General features: G+C 30.5%; 1 protein-coding gene across 2 annotated transcripts in view; it reads left to right on the forward strand.

Annotated features, from left to right (window-relative positions):
• Positions 1-22176, forward strand: part of LOC127706489 (transient receptor potential cation channel subfamily M member 8-like) — an 88802-nt gene that overhangs the window by 42140 nt on the left and 24486 nt on the right. For both annotated transcript variants that reach the window (XM_052211142.1, XM_052211141.1), the window contains exons 6-13: positions 6398-6439; positions 7154-7439; positions 8358-8479; positions 10694-10729; positions 11910-11945; positions 17287-17389; positions 20560-20707; positions 21919-22030. In XM_052211142.1, coding sequence (XP_052067102.1) covers positions 6398-6439; positions 7154-7439; positions 8358-8479; positions 10694-10729; positions 11910-11945; positions 17287-17389; positions 20560-20707; positions 21919-22030 — 885 coding nt within the window. The remainder of the gene's footprint in view (positions 1-6397; positions 6440-7153; positions 7440-8357; positions 8480-10693; positions 10730-11909; positions 11946-17286; positions 17390-20559; positions 20708-21918; positions 22031-22176) is intronic.

Raw genomic sequence — 22176 nt, forward strand, 5'->3', positions numbered from 1 at the left:
AATATTCCCTGCTTTATAATTTCTTTTTTTTTATCATTCAAAAGAGACTTTCAACAAGGGTCCTATAGTGTTCCCAAGTGATTAAACTTTCATTTATACCAAAATAAACCAAATATTTCACTAATTGACAAAGTTTTGGCTATATGCGTAGGAACTATTTTGTTTGAAATATGTACTAGTATGTTCCTTTTGACCGGGCCGATATAGTAATTCTTTACCTAAAGAGATTTTAAGGAAATACACGATATTTGAGGATGCCGAGAGTATAGAAAGCCGTTATATGATTTTTCTACCGCATATAGCGTCTTTCTTGTTCAGTTTAACTTTTTATTTTTCTCACCGTAAATTGACATCTGCACTAATGTACTAAGATTGTTTTATTCTGTTCTACAATACTTAATACACCTCTGAATGTTGAGACTTGGTTTAGCCGTTATGTACTAAGATTGCCTTTTATTAATTCATCTATACTATATGTAATTATTGTTACACGTTAAAAATCTTAGTTTAAAGTATCGCAAACAAATAACATTCCCGATACTTTTGGTTTTTTTAACTTGTTTTTTTTTTTTTTATTGTTTTTTTTTTTTCATTCATTTTTTGCAAGGAACGAAGATCTCGATTTTATATCAATGTATAATGCCATGTAATATAAAATCTTCAAATACTGAATTACTGATTTAGAGCATAAGCCTTGAGCAAGCACGCTACTCACGTTAACTGTTAGAAAGATTGAAATCCAAAGTAAAACTTAAACAAAATTAATTACTTTTTCCTTTCTAAAAAGGATATGTATTTATTATTCCGTCCCCTATTTATTGCAAATGTAGACATACGTGGTCCATTAAACATTTAAAAGCGATATATTACGTATTTCGTATTAGTAGAACGTTGTAGCATAATGTCAATTTGTGATTTTCAGACATATCTCTGAATGATTCTCTAACGTGTTGATGCTCATTGTTAAGTTTAGTGGTCGATAGAATTGGTCGCTAGCTTGATTGGTCGCTGGAATTGGTCGCTAGCTTGAGTCTGGTTTATAGTAGTCTCAGACTGCACGGAGTGTGATACAAAAAACTTTTAATTTTGATTATTAGAAAAATACCTAAATATGATAAATGACAGAAACTGAGAGGAAAACGGAGATAAATTAATATATCAGAATTTATTTAAATTCATTCAAGGCTTGTAATACTGGACAAGAACAATTTTAATAAGAAATTAAATCTTACTATATGAGATTCGATCATATGAAAATCGAATTTTGATAAGTACAGCAAGTTCAAGAAATGTATTACTGGACAAGAATGAGATTTAATGACGAAATATTTTTTTAGATACAATTTGCATATGTAAGCTGTCTATTAATAATGTTCAACACTATCAGGGATTACAAGAAAGGAGTAGGCCCGGTAAGACCCCATTTTGGCCCCAAAATATAGCATTTTTACAAATTTGTTAAAATTTAAGCTTTTAGCTATTTATTGGAAAGCATAATACTTTCGTTACATAAATATTGGTTGTTTTTTACCATACAATGCACATGCATCAGGTACTAGCATCATTAATTCATGCAAAATTATTAAAATTTTCACAATTTTAACATTTGTGCTAATTTTTAGACGGTTTTTGTCTAAATTAAAAGTGGTCGCACTTGTGTTCAGTCTTAATATTTAGATATATGTGGTATTTGATGATATTACATCAGATATATCAAGGTTGAGACTGAACACGAATGCGGCCACTTTCATTTTAGACAAAAAAAAAAACATCTGAAAAGTGACGTTTTATGGCATATTTGATAGATTTTCATACTTAAGCTTGAATTTCAGCGTCTATAATGACCAAATCAGTTAAAATATATTACAAAAAACTAATTGAATCGACTGAAGTAGACACTTAAGTGTTTAAAAAATATAAAAAATCTTTCATCAGATGTAAGTCAATTTTTTGGCCAAAATTAGCCCTTACCGGACCTTCTCCTTTTATGGGGGGGGACGATTAAAGACTATGCAAAAACAGTCTAACTTGCGAAGCCTACTTTGATATTCTATATGACAAAAAATAGTGATTCTTTTTGTAGATTTAGAACTTTGAACACAAAAATTTCTATTGAAATTGGTAGATGGCAAAATAATAAGAGAGAACATTTTATTTGTACTTTATGTAATTCCGGTGATATTGGCGACGAGTTTCATTTTTTTTTAGAATGTTCGGCAATAGACAAAAAGAGACAAACGCTGTTAATACGGGGGTTTTGACCCCCAAGAACGCCACATTTTGCAATGAATTTTATCGATATTTTTTAACGTTTTCAAATGAAATAAATTGAATGGAAAATTTCCCGGCTTTGTGAAGATTTCTCAATTGGCTTCAATATTTACAAACAAAATAAAAAGTTTATTTAACATTTTTACAAAAACAGTATGTTTATTATTTTTCAAAGGGAAACCTTTTTTGTTTGCCAAGTTTACTTGTATGTGTTTATTACCATCACTAATCACAGTGAAACTCCTAATTATTAAAGATCAAACTACCTAATCAACATGATAATTGGTTATGCATATCCCCAAAAACGGCACGTGTCGATAAAAACTTAAATTACTTTTCAAATATTGAATTGATTTTATGAAAACAAAAATTATAAGATCAAAAATTAAATTATCTATCGAATGCATACCCTTAATGCACACTAAAACATCTATTACATGTCCTGAGAGCACTTTTTATGTTCTGAGCGGTATTTAGACGTACCGTAATGTTAGTGGCCGAATAAGGCTAATTCGATAACCTGGGCTGATATGCATAAAACCACTTAAGTTAAGATATCCAATCGTAGTACTAATCTATCGTACGACATGTAGAAAAATCCGTCCCTTTGGAACAAATCTTAACTTAAGTAGTTTTATGCATATCAGCCCAGGTGTTTAGTGTTCGGTGACTCGTATCGGCGCATACTATACATGCATGTATCAGACAAATTAACAAAAAAGCTAATCGCCAACCCAATCAAGGATGTCCACCTCGGCTTTAAATCACATGTTACAGTCGGTTGAAAATTACCTGTGTATATTAAGTTCTAACTTTTAATCTAAAAAAAAAAGAAATGCATGCATATGCACAAGCCTTACATGTTTGCACATTTCATTTCTACAAATTACCAAACTATTTCAACTCTCTTCTCGAATGTACTTAAGGATAATGATACAATGTAAAAAAGGGGTTAAAATAGTCAGTTTTAAAACATGCTATCGTGTTACCATTAAAAAGACAAACTATACAAGAACTGCACATAAGGTTTAGACATAGGCTTTCCATGAAGATTATATAAAATTAGATCATGATAAATTGTATGTATACCTATGGAAGATTTGCATGTACTTTCACGGCAATGGCTGCATGACTGCATTCTCTATAGACGACACGTTGATGATCATATTTTTTTTGGAAAATTGAAATTATCCCACACCAAATTAACTCTTTTTAAACACTTATTTCCTAAATGAATTCATATTATACACAGACCTTGCTGAGTGAACATGTTTAACTTGAGATAGAGATTCTGAATCAGCATTATTTTTAAAACATCTTCACAAAAAAAAAAAGAATCACAGTATCACAGTTTCACGTGTTACGGTCTATATATAAATATATACTTACTTTGAGCAAAACATAATATCATTTATGAAAATGATCGATTGATAATTGCTTAACGTCCAGTGGCAAATATTACATGCATGTTCAGAATTTTTTTTATAAAAATAAAATGGGCGTTGATGGCAGATATTTCATTGTTTCCGTTAAATTAATTCTCAACTGTTATACACTATATGGGTAAACCTGTCTACTGTTATTGACTGTATGTTGGTCTTGTGATGTCTTCTGCATATTGTTTTCGTGGGGTTGCTGTCTTTTTACTTATACCCAATATATTCTTACAAATGTACATTGAATTTCATACTTGTCGGGTTGTTAAAATAATTGAATGTCGTGGTAACGCGCAGTATTTTAGATTTTAAAGTATAATCGTGGAATAAAAACTTTACATACTTGGACATTGCTCATTTTCTTGATCAATATAACTGACAAATAAAACCCTCAAAAATTCGATTCATTTTTACTGTTAATTTTCACTGAAAAGAACAATTTAAACACAACACGTGAGAAATAAACGGAAGCTTCAAACAAAAGTGTTCATTATATAATAATAAAATATTTCCGACTGTCTGGTGGAAGAGTAAATGTTGATATTTGGTTTAACGTAAACAGAAACATTAGTTCATCAATATTAGCATTTATTATACATAACCGCTGGCAGTGACATTTTTTTCAAAATATAAATAAGGAGATGTTGTATGATGCCAATAAGACAAATTTCAATCAGAGTTTCAATGAAAAATATATCAGCAATTATATGCCTTCAACCAATACAGACATGTACAGACCGAATAATCTGTCTCTTGTGTGTTTATACTTGTCATTTCATATTTAATTTGTCAACCGACCAGAGGAGGGACGACATTCTGCATACGACACGCATATTGGACTTATATTATCGATCGGTCGCAGTCACCTGGACAATGGAAATTTGTTGGATGATATTATACACATAAGCAATAATATACAGTTGTGATGATTATATATTATACATACATGTATACATAATAATTGAATTTGGTATTTGTCATTATTTGCCGGGTATATACGAATTTATCCCTTTATCAAACTGCTATTTTCCGGGTGCTTTTTTTGTACGACATGGACATTATAATTGAATACTCGTTTATTAAAGTAATTTTAACAATTTTTTTATTTGTGTCAAAATTTTATGTTATACAAGATTATAAATATTAGACTCTTTTTTTCATTTGTCATTAAAAAAAAGAAAAACACCAGAAAACAAGTAAAATACGAAGCCAACCAATATCCAAATTAAACATGTAATTTAAAAAACAAAAAGCTATCTTACATGTTTTGTTTTGGTTTTTTTTCCGGGGGGGGGGGGGGGGGGTGATCATTTTTATTTCAATTATCTTGAATATCTAAAATACACAATACATGGTATTTGTTGCTAAGGTTTACGTATAAATTTACGTATTTACTCACGGATTTGACAACAGTTACTATTTTTTGACATTTTATTTGAAAATCGTCGTTTTTTAGCGACTCATTATGCAGCAACGAATGGAGACATAAGGAGCCTTTTATGTTTTATGCTGTTTAAACAATATTCTTTAACGGTTATAAATTTCGATTTTCTTTTACTTGCTAACTAACGAAGTATTAATAAAAGCTTGTGTCTAGTATTTTTACAGACCTCGAATAAAAATTCCTGTCATTACGGAACATAATCTTTATAGATACAATTTACCAAAAAGAAGTAAAAAATACATTACAGTTTTTATGTAAAAGTTATTTTCGATCATCAATATTTCTTTCCATTTGAAAACTTGCTATATTTTTATGATTGCAATAGAGTATATTTGATATTAAAACATGAACAAATATACATTGCAAATTGAATGATATTCAATGAATTTTAATCTCATAAAACTACATGTCATAGTTATAGTTAAAATTGATTTTTACAATAACAAAGTCTAATTGTCAAGTCCGATTTAATCAATTGAGTATACATTTTTTAAAAGTTAAAAGTTGTAGAATTTTACCGAAAGCCGTTAAAGCTAGGTAAATTTGTACGCAATTCCGAAAAAACATATTTCATTTTAGTTGTAATTTATGCTCATTTAACCCTCACATATATTTTATTTTGGACAATTGAACAAAGCAAACAAATTTTCACGGAAGGACATGAATATAATTGAGAAATAAGGGTATTACAAACAAGCTCGAATAAAGGGAGACAAACCTTATTAATCTGCACAAACAATTTTATGTCAAAATTGATAGATTTACCTGGTACTGGATGCTACTGAAAATTCCCAATCAACTATTTTATCGATGAACTGACGTGTACTAAAATGTACTAAACAGTACTGGATTTAACGCTACGGGTTTTTTCTTAATTACCTAAACCAGTACTGACTGGTACTTAATCGATCGCGATAGTTAGTGTACTGAACATGTACTGAACAACTGAAAAAGATCTTGACATTTTTCCTTGCGGTAAATTCAGGCATTTTAAAGTTGTTCAGTTTAAAATGACCGTTTCAGTAGTAAAACCCGTTACTAGTGAATTTGCTGAGGAAACGATAAAAAAATTCAAAAAAATTTGCAGTTCTATCATTGAACACTGCATTCAAGACCTAAAATGTATATATACATGTATATATGGGTGTATAAATGTATTTATCCTTATATTTGTTCTCATGGTGGGTTGATATTAAAGAAACCTATGATTGAAAGTAACTCATGTTAGTCATGCAATTATTTCCAGAAGCAGGAAGGGATAGATATTCCACCTGAAGTTGAAGTGACTGTAAGTAATTAATGTCAATTTATTCTCTAGGCAAATATATGCAGTGAACAATTAATTTAACCTAACTGAAAATTGAGCTCTGATTCAATCTTTTTGTCTTACTTACGTAGAATATTGTTTTTTATAAGTTTAAACCTTCTGTTGTATTATTTTTTTCGATGAGGTTTTATTTCCACTCAACGGGTTACTTTAATACCATAACAAATTACAACAAGATTAATATAGAAACTTGATAGTTGTGGGTTGCGAATAAAATACAATGATTTTTGTTCACACATTCATGAAATATTCAAAATATGAATGGCTTAGTCTTGCATTTATGAATACTTGACGCAAATAAATATGTTGTTCTGAAATCTAAGATTTAATAGCAATTCGTTCATATAACAAAACTGTATTAGGTTAAAAAAAAAACAAACAAAAAACACTATTACACTTGCGTTCTTACAATTTTCATGCTACAATACCGTGTATTTCTTCGATGATACGACAAAGTACAGATAAACGTTTTAATGAAGAAATCCGTTTATCTTCACTAGCATCATGATTTGAAATTATAATAATTCTCAATTAAAATGTTGGTAAGCACTTGTAACAATGATGTGTAATTCCATTGCTGTAAGGTTACATTCAAGAATTCAAGGAAACAAAAACAAATGTATTTTCTGTTTTTATTGACAAAAATTGATTATCAAATATTAAAATCTTTACTAGCAACTAGTGATCCTTCAAAAGCAACCATTGTCTGTGCCATCTGAGCCTTCATCGCCTGTGCAATCTGAGCCTCCATCACCACTGCCGCCAACTGAACCGCCTCTTCCATCACCTCAGACGCCCATAACAGATGCATTTGAAATATGGAAAAATATCAGCAAATTAGGGGAACCAAGAATTATAATATCATTGATTGGCGCTTACAATGAGTTAATTCCAACGTATAAATGGAAACACCAGCTGCTGTTAAAGGAGGCACTTACTCATGTTGCAAGATATGCAGGAAGTAAATGATTTCTTTATTGAAAAAAAATAATGAAAAAAAAAATTTCTATATACAAACCTAGGCCTATTTGCATTTTTCAGTCGCTTTGTAGACCAATTAAAGGCGTTTATAGCAATTAACATAGAAATAAAACAAAGAGTTTAACACAGTTGATATAACAAACCTCATATTAATTAGATTATCTATTATATTACTGAAGGCAGTGTATTGACATCTATATTTCTTTTGGTTTTTTTTTTTGTGTCGTTAAGTTGCTTTCTCATTGATATATACACATACATCCAAAAACATAATATATAATATAAAATATCAGCGACTATATCATTCTGTAACTACACATATAACCATACAAATTGGCTGATGGTGTGAATATTACGAAGAGGGGGCATTTAGTCTCAGTGTCATTAATTGAGGTAAACCCGAGAATTCCCTGCATTATAGAATCAAAAGGGCAACAGATTGATAAGAAAGTGTTGGTTTAGACTATCTAGATATCCATGCGATCGCATGATGAACTTCTATTTTACGTTTTCGTCAAAGTGTTGCTAAGCCAGTACAAAAATTTGAATAATCAAATAAATATAAGGACTAATGGTACACACAGATATGAATAGTGATGTTGTTCCGAACTACCGAATGAACAGTAAACACCTGAAAATATAGCATATAGCAAAACCAACTAAAATCTATGTTCGACATCAACTCGTTTATCGTTCATTTGATCAGTTACATACAATTAAAAACCAAGATTAAAACTCACAATTTTTATTATTTTTTTTATTGTATTACAATAAATCATTCTCAGTTTATTTGAATTGTTATCTAAGTGAAAATCATTGAAACACCTTTTTAGCCATTTAATAAAATAGACAATAATATTAATGACAAAGAACATATATGCATTCCTTAATGTTATAGGATGTGGATTTCTTTACAAAGAACAGGATATTAGTATTGCAAAGACAATCATCAGGGATACATGTAGTTGTCATATTGAAAGTTTACCACAGTTAAAGTATGGATACACTTCTAACATAATAGTAAGTTTATCAAATAATATGTACCGAAAGCATAAATGATGCAATTATCATGAACAAGCACTGGACTATTCTCATTGACCATCTGTTAGTCCCAAAAAATCTAGATATAAATGTATGATAATGAAAAAAAAATAATAATAAAAAGAAACGAAAAAATAACAGGACTTAGTCTTACTTTACTCAAACCGAAGATCAATATAAAGCTAACTTGGAATTCAAGCATCAAAGTTTATTGCATGCACTTTGACAGAAAGCTACTTGAAATAACACGGGGTAATTTATTTAATGGTTTGAGGAAACATAGCTTGCATGCATGTTCTTGGACTTCAGAGAACTGTATAAATGTGCAGATTCAATATTGAGTTTAGTGAGAACATGTGGCTGATGATTCTCGAAACGACAAGGGCACATACATGTATTTAAATCCGCTGAATTTGTTTGCACCTGTCCTAATTCAGGAATCTGATGTTCAGTAGTTGTCGTTTGTTGATGTGGTTCATAAGTGTTTCTCGTTTCTCGTTTTTTATATAGATTAGACCGTTGGTTTTCCCGTTTGAATGGTTTTACACTATTAGTCTAGTAATTTTTTTGGGGCCCTTTATAGCTTACTGTTCGGTGTGAGCCAAGGCTCCGTGTTGAAGACCGTACTGTGACCTATAATGGTTTACTTTTATAAATTTTGACTTGGATGGAGAGTTGTCTCATTGGCACTCACACCACATCTTCTTATATCTATGAATACATACAAAAGAAAGTAAATCCGGAATTTCATTATGCTCATATTAACCATTATACATTGTAGTTAACCATTTTTGTTATACTGGAATACATGTACCTTGCCATACTGGAATACCTTTCCATCCTATTTTTGTATAAACTGTTTGGGTTCAATTTATTTGGAAATATATAACTTAAAAAAACACTTTTAATTTACATATATCCATTCTTTGTTTGATAGTTTTACGACTTTTGATAATAAATGCAATGTTTTTGTAAGTAATAATTATTGAAGGATGTTCGCTCCTCTGTTTCGTTTTAAAATAACAAGCTCCTTAAAGGACTGTGATAATTTAATAGTTTAAAAACAACGGAACTTAAAGAGTAGAAAAATGACAGATCGGTGTCTTTTTGTTTGAGATATAACCAACTGAAAGTTTAACGGGAAATATTTCTCTCTAGATTTTTCACATTTTAACACCGACAACTTTTTTTTCAAAAACAATGAAAAATAACAAGGACTTATTTTCAAAAACTGCTTTTTAAACTATATGTAATAAAATCATGAAAGAATAGTACGGGTGAGTGGGCAAAATTTGTATTGGTACTACATATATAAAACTAGAGGATTCCGAATATCAGACAAAAAGTCAAAAACAAGAGTAGCGAATATCCTTAAGGTTATTTTAATGTTAACAAATATTTTCAAATCTAACCTACACTGAAGGAGATATATTTTGGTTATCACAATAGCTTTTAAAGTGTGACTCTCTGATTCAACATTCATTTAAAAAAAATGTAAGACACTAGACTAAACAAACGTTTTTGGTTTAAACATATTGTATAGATTTGTAAGCAGAACACGGTATTATGTTACACCACCATATTGGTCTCGTTGAAGCCTGTTCTCCCGGCTGCGGGAGTTTGATCAACGATAGGTTCAAATCAAACGTTTGGAATTTGGTATTTAGCTATAAGGCAGTGTCAATATACATTATTGTATCACAAACATATGTCCTAGATATGTGTGTACTATTTGCCACTGGACGTTTGACATCCATCAATTTCTATCAATTTGCTGTGAATCTGTTCACTCTATTGCTACCATCTCTTTGTCAATAGCTTTTAATACTTGTTCGACAACAATTAAATTACTTGCGTACAAATGCAGAAATATATTGTCCAATCGAATACTAAATAGATAAAGGCATACTTTTTACTTCGTAAAAAAGTCATTATAAACATCTAATTTTTTTAAAGAAAATATTTGCGACATTATGTATAACACCTCACACTTTGAGTTCACTTAACAACGTGTTAATCTAATCTTCGGAATGTTCGCTATTTTGTAAGTCATACCGTGAATTCGGATATTTTTTATTATACATTGGCTTGCAATTGAAGGTACTGCAATAATATACATGTAGTATGTATGGACAGTCTATAATATGTCTAAAAACATTTCAATTATTCTTTAATATATTTATTTGATTTCAGACAGACGTTACTAATTCAATCTCAGGAAAGGTGACAGTGAGTAATTTACAATAAAAATTGCAACAGAATTATGAAACAAAAATCCTGATTTTGACGAAACTTTACTTGATTTAATAAAAAAAAATGTACATAGATTGTCTGTTAACTTATACTCGTTTCAGTCGGGTATAAACAGACGAAGAACCGCATTCAATATGTATGCTATATTTGTTTACATACTCTGCATTTTCTATCTGGTAGGTAGTTCATTCGTCAGCAATCCCATCAAATCTCCTTTTTTGTATATTAGGCCTTTACAGCTGACATGAAAATTTGATGCTATGCTGATGAGGGTCCGGTTTGAGAGGATTATACAGGTATGCACTGATAATTTGTTTTGAAAAGTCTTGCGGCCATAGTAATAATTGTTTTAACCTTAATTTTGTTTCACGTTTCAGTTGTATTAGTTTGACATTACAGATCTAATAAGAAGAATAAAGCTAAATATATTTTATTGTATTGTTTCTATGCAGTATACCCTCTTTATCATATACTTGTATAAAATATTACTAAAATTTTACAGTTCAATAACATTTAAAATTTATTAGGCTATGAAAGGATTACTAGGTTTATTGATCAGATTCCTAAGAATTTCCTCAGCGGGCTGATAAAGGAACCTTTATTGACTGCTTCCGGAATGTTATCACATGCCTTTCCGTTAATTTCCGTGACGTTTATCACATGCAACGTCGTGCATTTCCGGAAATTTGTTCGAAAACGACAACACAGAGCGGAAAACCGCAAGTGATTTAAGACTTTTCACAAAATGGTTGAGGAGCATATTTTCAAACTAAGTTCATGATAACTGTTGTGACAAGATAAATAAAATGCTTGTAATATCAATAAAAATAATTAAAGTTAAGAAATTTGTATTTGGTTGTCTGTAAATTGTTATCTAAAAATTCATGGAAAGACAAAATTTTAATTAATAGTTCTTGTCTGTATTTCTTCTGTTGAAGTATATGATAAAAAGATAATTACATGTCATTTATCATATCAGACCTGATATGAAAAATGCCATGTAATAATCTATACTTATTACTATCTTGTAACTCATTTTAGCAATAGTTTGTTCCAAAAGTGATGTACACGTAGATTCAAACGTGTCTTGCTGGTGTTTTTTTAAAAGAAAGAATATGTTGTAATCAATTATCATGTTTTCTATTATTCGTTGTAGGCAAAAGAAAACAATCATAAAGTCGATTTAACGAAGGTGAGTCGCTATAGAAAACCACACAACAAACATACTCATATTGATAAGAAAATTAATATCATAGTGTTCAATACTACTTTATAAGTTACAAGTACGATGGAAAAACGAAAACAAAAATATAGAATCGCTCTACTATCATAGCATTTGTTTGATGTTCATACATTTTACAATGTTAAATGTAAATGTAGTATACCATTATTCAGTTTATTATTAAAGAATGCGATCAAACACAATTTGAAAGCAATTAGAAACGTCTTCCATTGAGTTTAAAAGGCTAAAGTTGCTTACACCCGAGTATTTTAGTCTCTGGTGGATAGATAACTTATTGGCAATCATACTGCGGCACTTATATCGATTTTGTCTTCAGCAAATTAAAACATAACTAAATTTGTATTCTTTTCAAACGGGATGTATAAAGACACACCCATGTTCATTTTGATCTATAAAGAGGTTAACTCCTAACTATCCTACTGCCTGTCAATACATTTATTTTGGGCATTGCACAAGTCATGTCTTCTTTGACTGTCCATGAAGTTAAAATACTAAATCCCTGGGATGTGTTTTAGTTGATTTTAGTCTCTGATGCATGATTTTTTATTATTAATTGTTTTTGGCTTTGAACTAGCTGTCAGCAATGGTCAGTAACTGCGAGTACTCTCAAATCGTACTTTCTTGTTTACTTGACCTGTTGATACTAATTGTAATGCTTTTTTTGTAATTTAATGTTTACTTATTCAGGGTTATATCTGGACTATATACCAGCTTTGATAAGTGTTTGGTATTACTATAAATTTTCACTTCTTCGTACTACGAACATCAAAATTATTTATTTTGTAAAAATATTTCCTTTCTTCATTTGAACTGTACACGTATACCTAACAACAAAATTATTTTCATTTACCTGTGTTTAAAGTAATTGCAAATGGCTGATATTTTTGTTCAAGCATATTGTTTTTCTTAAATTGTTTAACATTTCACAGCGGTATAACATGTTACTTTAATTTATCTTCCCTTAGTTTATTTATTTTGTATTTACATTGTATCATAGATCAAATTTATTTGTTCAGTGTATGTTCACTGGTGTTAATATGTCTTTTGATTGAGTTAGGCCATTTCAATATATATTTTATAGTGTGTCTTTCTATGTTTTGATGTTACACTATTGTTTCAGATAAGAGTGAAGGCGTGGTGCCATTCAAACGTTTGAACCCGCTGCAATTGTTTGTACCTGTCCCAAGTCAGGAATCTGATGTTCATTAGTTGTCGTTTGTTGATGTAGTTCATAAGTGTTTCTCGTTTCTCGTTTTTTATATAGATTAGACCGTTGTTTTTTCCGTTTGAATGGTTTTACACTTGTAATTTTTGGGGCCTTTTATAGCTTGCTGTTCGGTGTGAGCCAAGGCTCCGTGTTGAAGACCGTACGTTGACCTATATTGGTTTACTTTTATAAATTTTGACTAAGATGGAGAGTTGTCTTATTGGCACTCATACCACATCTTCTTATATCTACATCTCTTTATAGTCATCAGTTATGTTATAGTGTGTATTTTTATGTTGTAATGATTCACTATTGTCTCAGGTTAGGGTGAAGAATGGCGCCTATTATAACGTTCAAACCCTCTGCATTTTTTTGCACCTGTCCTAAGTCAGGAGCCTGTTGTTCAGTGGTTGCCGTTTGTTCGGTGTGGTTCATAGGTGTTTCTCGTTTCTCGTTTTTTTTATATAGATTAGACCTAGTCTATGGAAAGTGCGAATCGAGAGAACCGTTTCTTATGTAGAGTCGCGATATTTTCTTATATGAAATTGTAAATATGCAGACACTCCACGAGAAAAAAGATGTTTTTTGCAATAAATTTTTAATATTAAACTATATAAACATGTTCAGTTCGTTATTAATTCACGCGACACACAGAAGAGTTTTATGTATTACCAATAGAGTGTGAAATCGATGATAAAAAAGTAATGGACCAGTTGAACGAGCAATAAGGTAAGATTTTGTTATGACAATATAAACTGTTAACCTATCATTTAAATATAAACGAAAATTAAGTCTTGAAGTATGCTCAATATCAAAGTAAAAGAAAAAGATTACCTCCTTGTAAAAATTGTACTGCTACGTTTTTCTTTTGTAAATAAATAAATTAATGCTATTTATTTTATTGTAGAAGCGACATTTTTTTTAGTTGCGGTATGTTTTTATTGTAACTATACGTTTCACGTTAATATGAGGTAGCAGTCTTAGCCCATGGCGTACTGTCAAAAAAAACTTTTGAGACATCTATCGAAATTCTTAATTGTTCTTCAAACCTATTTGTATTAAATAAAAGTTATATGGCAGATGTTTTTCACTTGTTCCGTTGATTGATAGCGTTTGATTTTGTCAGTTTTTATGGACTTCTCCTTTTTGAATTAGCCTTGGAGTTCGGTATTTGTGGTATACTTTTTTATATGTGAAGGATAAAAAACAAGTCATGTCGATAGACCTGCCCGAATTTTCGTTCAAATTGGTGGCCTCGACATAACATCTTTTACATTTCAATATGAACACGTCCGAAAAAATGCATTTCCGATATCCTTACTACATGTAAACTGTATAAATGGTGTTTTAATCCTAAACACAATTCTAAATACATATATATTGTTTGCGCATTCTTTTAACATGTTTAATTTCGTAACATATTTAGATTGAAGAAAGTATTTAGGATTGTGTTTAGGATCATGTTTAGCTTGGAAATTAGTGTTTAAGTCCAAAAAACTTTTAATTATAAAACATAATTAAAAGTTTTTTATATTCAAGACATGTGTACATTAAATGCGTTTAGATAATATCATAATTCTAAACACAAGTTTTCGGGCATGTTAAATAGATGATCACAGGAAAATAAAACTTAGTTCACAACTAAAAAAATATGTTCTTACTTCCACATTTTAACATATTGAATGCAGCTCTTGGCCCCATTGAATCTTCATGCATAATTCGATTAAATTGCAATAACATTACATCAAATATAGATTTTCCAGATATAAGAGGGCGACAAAATATTAGTATAAATATTTTTTGTCTCGCCTCTACGAAGTAATGGAGGCGTACTGTTTCCGGTGGCGTCGTCGGCGTCAACATTTTTTTTTCTAATTTGTGATAAAGTTAGTTTTTTTTAAATGGAGACCACTAACGATAAGTCAATGGATGTTTAGATTGCATTTGTATAAGCATTGGCATATTTTTATGGAGATAGTAAGGCCTCGCCCCCTGAACGATAGTTCATTGAGTGCGAAAGTTTTGCATCGCTTACAAAGTCAGGAATATGACAGTTGGTTTCAATTCGTTTGATGTGTTTGAGCTTATGATTTTGCCATTTGATAAGAGGCTTTCCGATTTTAATATTCCTTGGAGTTCGGTATTTTTGTTATTTTGTATTTTACAGTTAAAGTTTTTAATTTCAGTTTAACGAGAGACAATAAGTCAACGATATTTGGTATGCAGTTGTAACAGTATTATCATATTCATTATCATTCCCAGGGAGATTATTTGGCCTGCAAACTCAGTCATGTTTCATAGGCTTTAAATGTTTTGTATAATAAATTTCAATTTCAAAAACTGCATTTAACTATTAAAATTACATATAGACATGACAGATGATAAATAGATCTGTGTCAATACTTTATTATTCTAGACTGGCACTAGAAGCGGAAGTTGAAAGGTGGTAAATACTGTGCAATATTGATTTGTAAACACAAAATTGATGGACGCGCAGGGAATATTGATCATCGTGTCTACTTCTTTATAAGCTTATAATTTGTTTATTTTGTATGTAAATCATCTATACGAAATTTCAGTGATATTTTACCTGTACCATCGAACCTGTCATGAATAATTGCCGATGTCTCTACTTTGTTTTAATGTAGTGTGCCATATTATCGTATTTTTTTCATGTGAAAAAAGTATCGCATTTCTATTAGAAAAATATCGCAGTGGAAAAGTTTTTCATGATAAAAGCATATCGCTATTCTATTAGAAAAATGTCGCATACACATAAGAAAGAATAGCATTATTATCCTATTACAAGTGATTGTGGCGTAGAATGCAATCGAACAAGCTCAATGGCCATTCCACTGTCTTTGATACATCATTGTCAAAATATTTGGACACCTCAAAATTATAGATCGTGCAAATAGGTTTTGTTTAATGCAAATGCATATTTACTTGTATAAATACAACATACTTGGGATTAAATATTCAAAATACATGGCAAGCTGTATATACGTTTGTCCTGTTAAATACGTCTATGTTTTAAAAAGAATAAGCAAGTACTTTCTGATGAATTTTGTTTTATTCCAATGAATGTCAACATTCGTCTGAGAATCCCCACAATGCATCTCATTTACAAAGAAAATATCGCTACTCCACATAAGAAACGGATTTCTCGATTCGCACTTTCCATAGACTGAGACCGTAGGTTGTCTTTTTTGAATTGTTTTACACCAGTCATTTTGGGCCCTTTATAGCTTGTTGTTCGGTGTGAGCCAAGGCTCCGCGTTGAAGGCCGTAATCTGACCTAAAAGTTGACTTGGATGGAGAGTTGTCTCGTTGGCACTCATACAACATCTTATTTATAATATTTAATCGTATAAATTACTGAAAATATACATGTAGTTATATTTTAGTAGAAAAATAATTTAAAAACTTGAACTGTTTTTTTTTTCGGCTGAAGTAAAAAATAATGATGACAATGATAAGAAAAGTGATCGGTTATGAAACAAAATTAAGTTAAACAAGAAAAGTATTTTGGGTAAAAGAAATGCCACACACCCGCGCATACATAAGGAACAGACGCTTCGATTAAGAGAGCCATTACAAATATTTAAAGGCATGCCTTAATCTTACAGTACTAGGTTGAGAAGTTTCATAGTTCAGTTCAGTGAGCAATGAATATTCACTATACGTTTTGTAGTGTAAGCAATAATTCTTATTTATAAAACAATCCTCTTAGGGAACACTTGTTGAGGTACAATATCAATTTATTGGGTTTTTTTTAAACAAGTAGTATTAAAATAACCTTACTGTTCATTATTTTGTATAAATAAAGGGAACAAAGCATGAGAAGCTGTATTATCTTTTAATATGTTTGGTTGGAATATATGCATGCAACATATAGTCAAAATACCTTTTGCATTGGTGTATATAAAAAAAACATCATGTGTAGCGAATGTTAGCATACAAATCAATGTTATAAGAGGTTTCAGATTGTACTGGCGTTTGAAAATATTTTTTGGAAAAGTAGAGCTAGTTAAGAAAGAAAGAAAATATTGCAAACCAGACAATATTTTTTACCTCTTTTAGCTTTTAGAAATAGAGAATTACATCAACACAGAGGGGAGAGTGAAATTCGAAGATGTAACTTTGAGAAAAAGGAATTTGAGTAATCCATCTGGGAGTGACAAAGGTATATTAGTATTTTGTTTTTATATGAAAGGACAATTGAAAACAGCGATTCAAGTTTAATGATTTCAAAGAATCTACTGCTATCATGGCTATCATATATACTCAGAGGGATTATTTTTTCCATGGCGTTGTTCATGTTTGTTGGTAATCTTTGATTTAAGCGTTTAAATTTCATCTTGTATTTGTGTTACCCCATCCCCCCTTCCCAAAAAAAAACCACAAACAAAACACAAAAAAAACACAAAAATTATTACAGACAAAAACACAAATCAAACGCAAATAAAAATAGATAATAATCCAATATACTCGGAATCCCTTTAATAACTTTTTAATGATTCAGTAATTTATACTTATTTATTTTTGAGTTCAATGTACTTTCAATTTCTAGCATTGGCGATACCAGTAGTTGACTGGTTATCCCCGAATATATCATCAGCTCAGTAGTCAGGGAATTGATAACATATCAGAAATTCTCCGTTGATCGATTTAAAAAGTATTTCGAAACTAGTAAAAGTTCTAACTCCCGCAAGCAGACTTGACCATGGTGGATTTGGCTATTCGTTTTAATTCTCTTTTGGTCACAAATTTTGTTAAGTATTCAAGTATCATTTCATCCTTGGTTTACATGCATTTTTTTTAGACTTGAGCGTCCCAGATAAAGGTTAAAAAAAAGCGCCTCGGACACACCATATTTATAAATTTCATATTGCCTGTTTTCATATTTACATTTTCATCTTTGGTATTGCAATTGAGATAAAACCAACAGATAAATAAAAAAAAATAAATAAATAAAGAATGCTAACGACAAAAAAAGCAAAGAATGAAACAATTCATGATTACGATTTAAATTCGTGATTTAGAATTCAAATACATATTTTTTGTAGGTCCTAAATGGGCTTCCGTACATATTAATAAGACAGCTCAAATTAAAAGAGTAGGTAGGCCCAATACAAACTTTAATATAAAGAGCATGTATAACCGAAGAGTCCCCAAAGATGTGTCAAAAATGATTTTTTTTTAGTAACTACGGTAATGTTACAAAGGGCAAAAAGATAATGTCTATTTACCACTATGATGTGTAGCACTAGTTATATTGCCGACTAAACCGATATAACATGCATTTTGAAGATCAATTTTGATATCAATCATTTTCTTATTGAAATACGTTTTTGAAACAGACTATAACATTGCAAGATTTCGGAATGTGGAAATATTATAACTTGAGCATGAAAAAATTTCCTTTAATTGAATTGTTTAATTTCGAGTTTTTACCTTTTCTATTTTTTTATTCAACTTATCCATTAAGGGTTTTAATGTGTTATCATGTTTGAAAACCAAAATTAATGTCCAATTTATGATATATACAGATTTGTTTTCAATCGATACAGTAGACATTTTGAAAACGTGTCATTATCTTCATGGCGCGTCGACATTCGAGCTAATCCTTGTTTTCAAATAAAGCATACCCTTCAAATATGAAAAAAACGGCTATTACAAGGTGATGAATTGTCCATTTATAACAAATTATTATGGTTTTCATTAAATTCCAAGTAACATGACTGCATGATTTTCACACTTTTTGAGCATTATAATAAAGAAATGACAGTTTGCTATAATAGATAACAATAGCGTAATTATTTTCTATATGATAACAGTTGCCATTACATTTTTTCTAGACAAATAAACAAACAATAACAAATTAGTTTAATTTTGTATTGCTTTAAATATCAGCGTTGTATTACAGCAAAACAAGAAGAATATTGGCATTGGGCAAAAGTTGACCAAAAATGCTTTAGGCCGTTAGTTTTATCGTTTGAATTGTTTGCCATTTGTCTTATCGGCGCCTTTTATAGCTGACTATGCGGTATGGGATTTGCTCATTTTGGAAGGCCGTATGGTAACCTATAGTTGTTATCTTCTATGTCATTTGGGCTCTGGTGGCGAGCTGTCTCATTGGCAATCATACCAAATCTTCTTGTTTTTATATTTGCATACTAAACTAGGAAAATCAATTCTTAATGTCATCTTTGTTAAAACATATGAATATATGTTCTACATCTTTAAAAATGAGGAGATAACTGTATTGTATTTAATGTTCCGACGGCATCAATTGGTGATTTGATGGTCGCAAATTACGTTTACTGGCGATGCGTTAGCGGAGCCAGTAAACGGGTATTTGCGACCATCAAATCACCAATTGATGATGTCGGAGCTTACAATACAATATTGTTATCTCCATTCAGATGAAACCGTCATTAAACAACGTCAAAACGTACATTAAAATCTATCATTCATCGTCTGCGCTTGCGCGTACGTTTTCATAGCATCAATTATGAATTGATGCCATGAAAATTGGTGACGTTATCCAATCAAAATGAACGTTACAAACGATGTTGCATTAGAATGTGGATTTAATTGGTGGAACTTTAAAATCTTATGAATAAATTATAAGCTTTCAATTAAAAAAATACAACCCTGTATCATCTAATCAGGATTCACACACGATAATTCACTGTACTCCATATGGGGATAAAAAAAGGTGCTGGTAAAATTTTAACAAATAATTAATTATAGCCAGTCAAGGTCGTTTAACCAAGCAATCATTATTGCTGATTGAAATACAGAATAAGCCAAAAACTCTTTTACGTGCAGGCAGCAATCACGTAACACAATCGTAACCACGCTTCAATTTATCGTTTGACATTTGCTTCTTTTCGACAATGAACGCACGTTTTGTACCAGTGATCAGCATTATAATTTTACACAGTTTCAATTGTTCATTGAGCTGTGAATCTATAATTTACAATTTTGCACACTACTAAACTGTTTACACAATGAATTCAACTAGTGTCAATATTATCTATATCAATTTTATTATTTAACACAATATTGTTTTATATACAAACTAATTTAAATGTCGGTATAATTATAGTTTTTGTTACCGAAAATGTAAGATGCATCGATTTTTTCTATGTAAACGATAAATAATTACTGTTCTTAGACACACGTGTCTCTATTTAAATAACGAGTACAAAAAAAAGAGAAAAGGTAAATATACAGGAATACAGCAATTCAATGCATAGTGATTGCGCTCTAGTAACCTAAATCAATGATACAAACATATATTATGAGCCTTACTTATTACGTTCAAAGTCAAATTTCATATTTCAGAAATAAGAGTTCCAGTTGTTTTGTTTGTAATAAATGGTGGTTTAGATACACTGGAACATGTAATTAGAGCTATCTACACAAACATATCGGTTGTCGTTGTTAAAGGCACTGGTGGAACAGCTGATCTTATTGCCTTGTGTCTTAAAGAGTAAGTTTATTGGTAGCGTTTTTTTTTTTTTCTTTTTTTTTTCTCGTACATGTACACTTCTCAATATTTAAAAGTATTAATTTAGCACACTTGTTTAATATGAATGTAAACTTTAAAGAAATAGTTTGAATGTCTAGATATGCGTGCATACAAACTCTTATACTACATAAAATATTTGATGTTTCATTGTCAAAAAGAGTCTGAAGTGAAGGATGACTCATCGTCCATTATAAAGAAATTGTACTAATGAAAGATAATTCCGATGCGTAAGTAAAGTTACACACTTCAGATACCTCTAATAGTTAACTGAAGATATTAGTTCTTATTCATTGAATTAGTCGTCTACCGAAATCCAAAATTTGTTACAATAAGACACATATATTCACAGCCGGTCCCAACGGAAGAGCTAATACGGTATTGATGTTAACAATATCATTCAATAATAGAAATGAAAATATGGAAAAGAAACAGCGCCTACAGATAGAGATATCGTTTTAGACAATTAATAAGTGCAGAAACTACATTTTTGTATGTTCGGTCTTATACTTTAAATTTGAATATGATGACATCTACAGTTCTTCGTAAGATATTATTACAACAAATTGCAACGATATCTGTACATGCAAACCACAACAATGTTATTGACATCTGAGCATTCTGAGTGAAACATATCTAATAAAGAAATACAATCTCTGCCGTTTTGAATAAAACATGTTTATGTACAATGTAATGTCTTTAATGTGAATTTTGATAAAATATTAGCCAATTTATTTTTTCAAAAAAAAATCGATTTTAAACTAAATAAATGAAACATGCATAACATTTATACTGTATGCATCAGAAATATACCGCAAAGGATTTAAATATTTACATATGAATGGTACGTTCGGTGTAAGATTCAAATGGGAATGGTACAGACGAGTTGTCTAATGGGGATTTGGAAATGGTGCAATCAATGGTTAATTAGGGATTGTAATACGGATCAAATACTGGATGAATTAAAAAAAAAATCCTTTCGTAATATGTTTTTCTATTTCTATTTTATGTACCTAAAAGTATCATACAGATCATAAATGTCTATTCGTATATAACTCAATATTAAATAAGTTTTACACTTCTAGAGAATTTGAATAATAACTAGTTGTCAGTGCCTTGTTTGGAACTTGATTATTGTTGCAAAAAAAGACAAAAATCTTTACGCATATTTTCAGCATGACAAAAGTGAAGAAGAAACTACCAGTTATCTTTGCAAAACGTTTCAATGATGACATGTATGACAAAATTGAGAAAATTCTTAATCGAATTGTCGAAAGAAGTTGGATGGTATTGTAAAAGTTATTTTTTTTAAATTTATGCATAAGTGTTTGAAAAGAAATAACTGTCAATGATAATAAAAGCATCATGTCGTCCGAAAACATTCTAAAATCAGTAGTTCCACATCTGAGAACGTTTCATACAGCAATGTCATA

This window comes from Mytilus californianus, unplaced genomic scaffold, assembly GCF_021869535.1.
Source record: "Mytilus californianus isolate M0D057914Y unplaced genomic scaffold, xbMytCali1.0.p SCAF_6, whole genome shotgun sequence".
Lineage (NCBI taxonomy): Eukaryota > Metazoa > Mollusca > Bivalvia > Mytilida > Mytilidae > Mytilus > Mytilus californianus.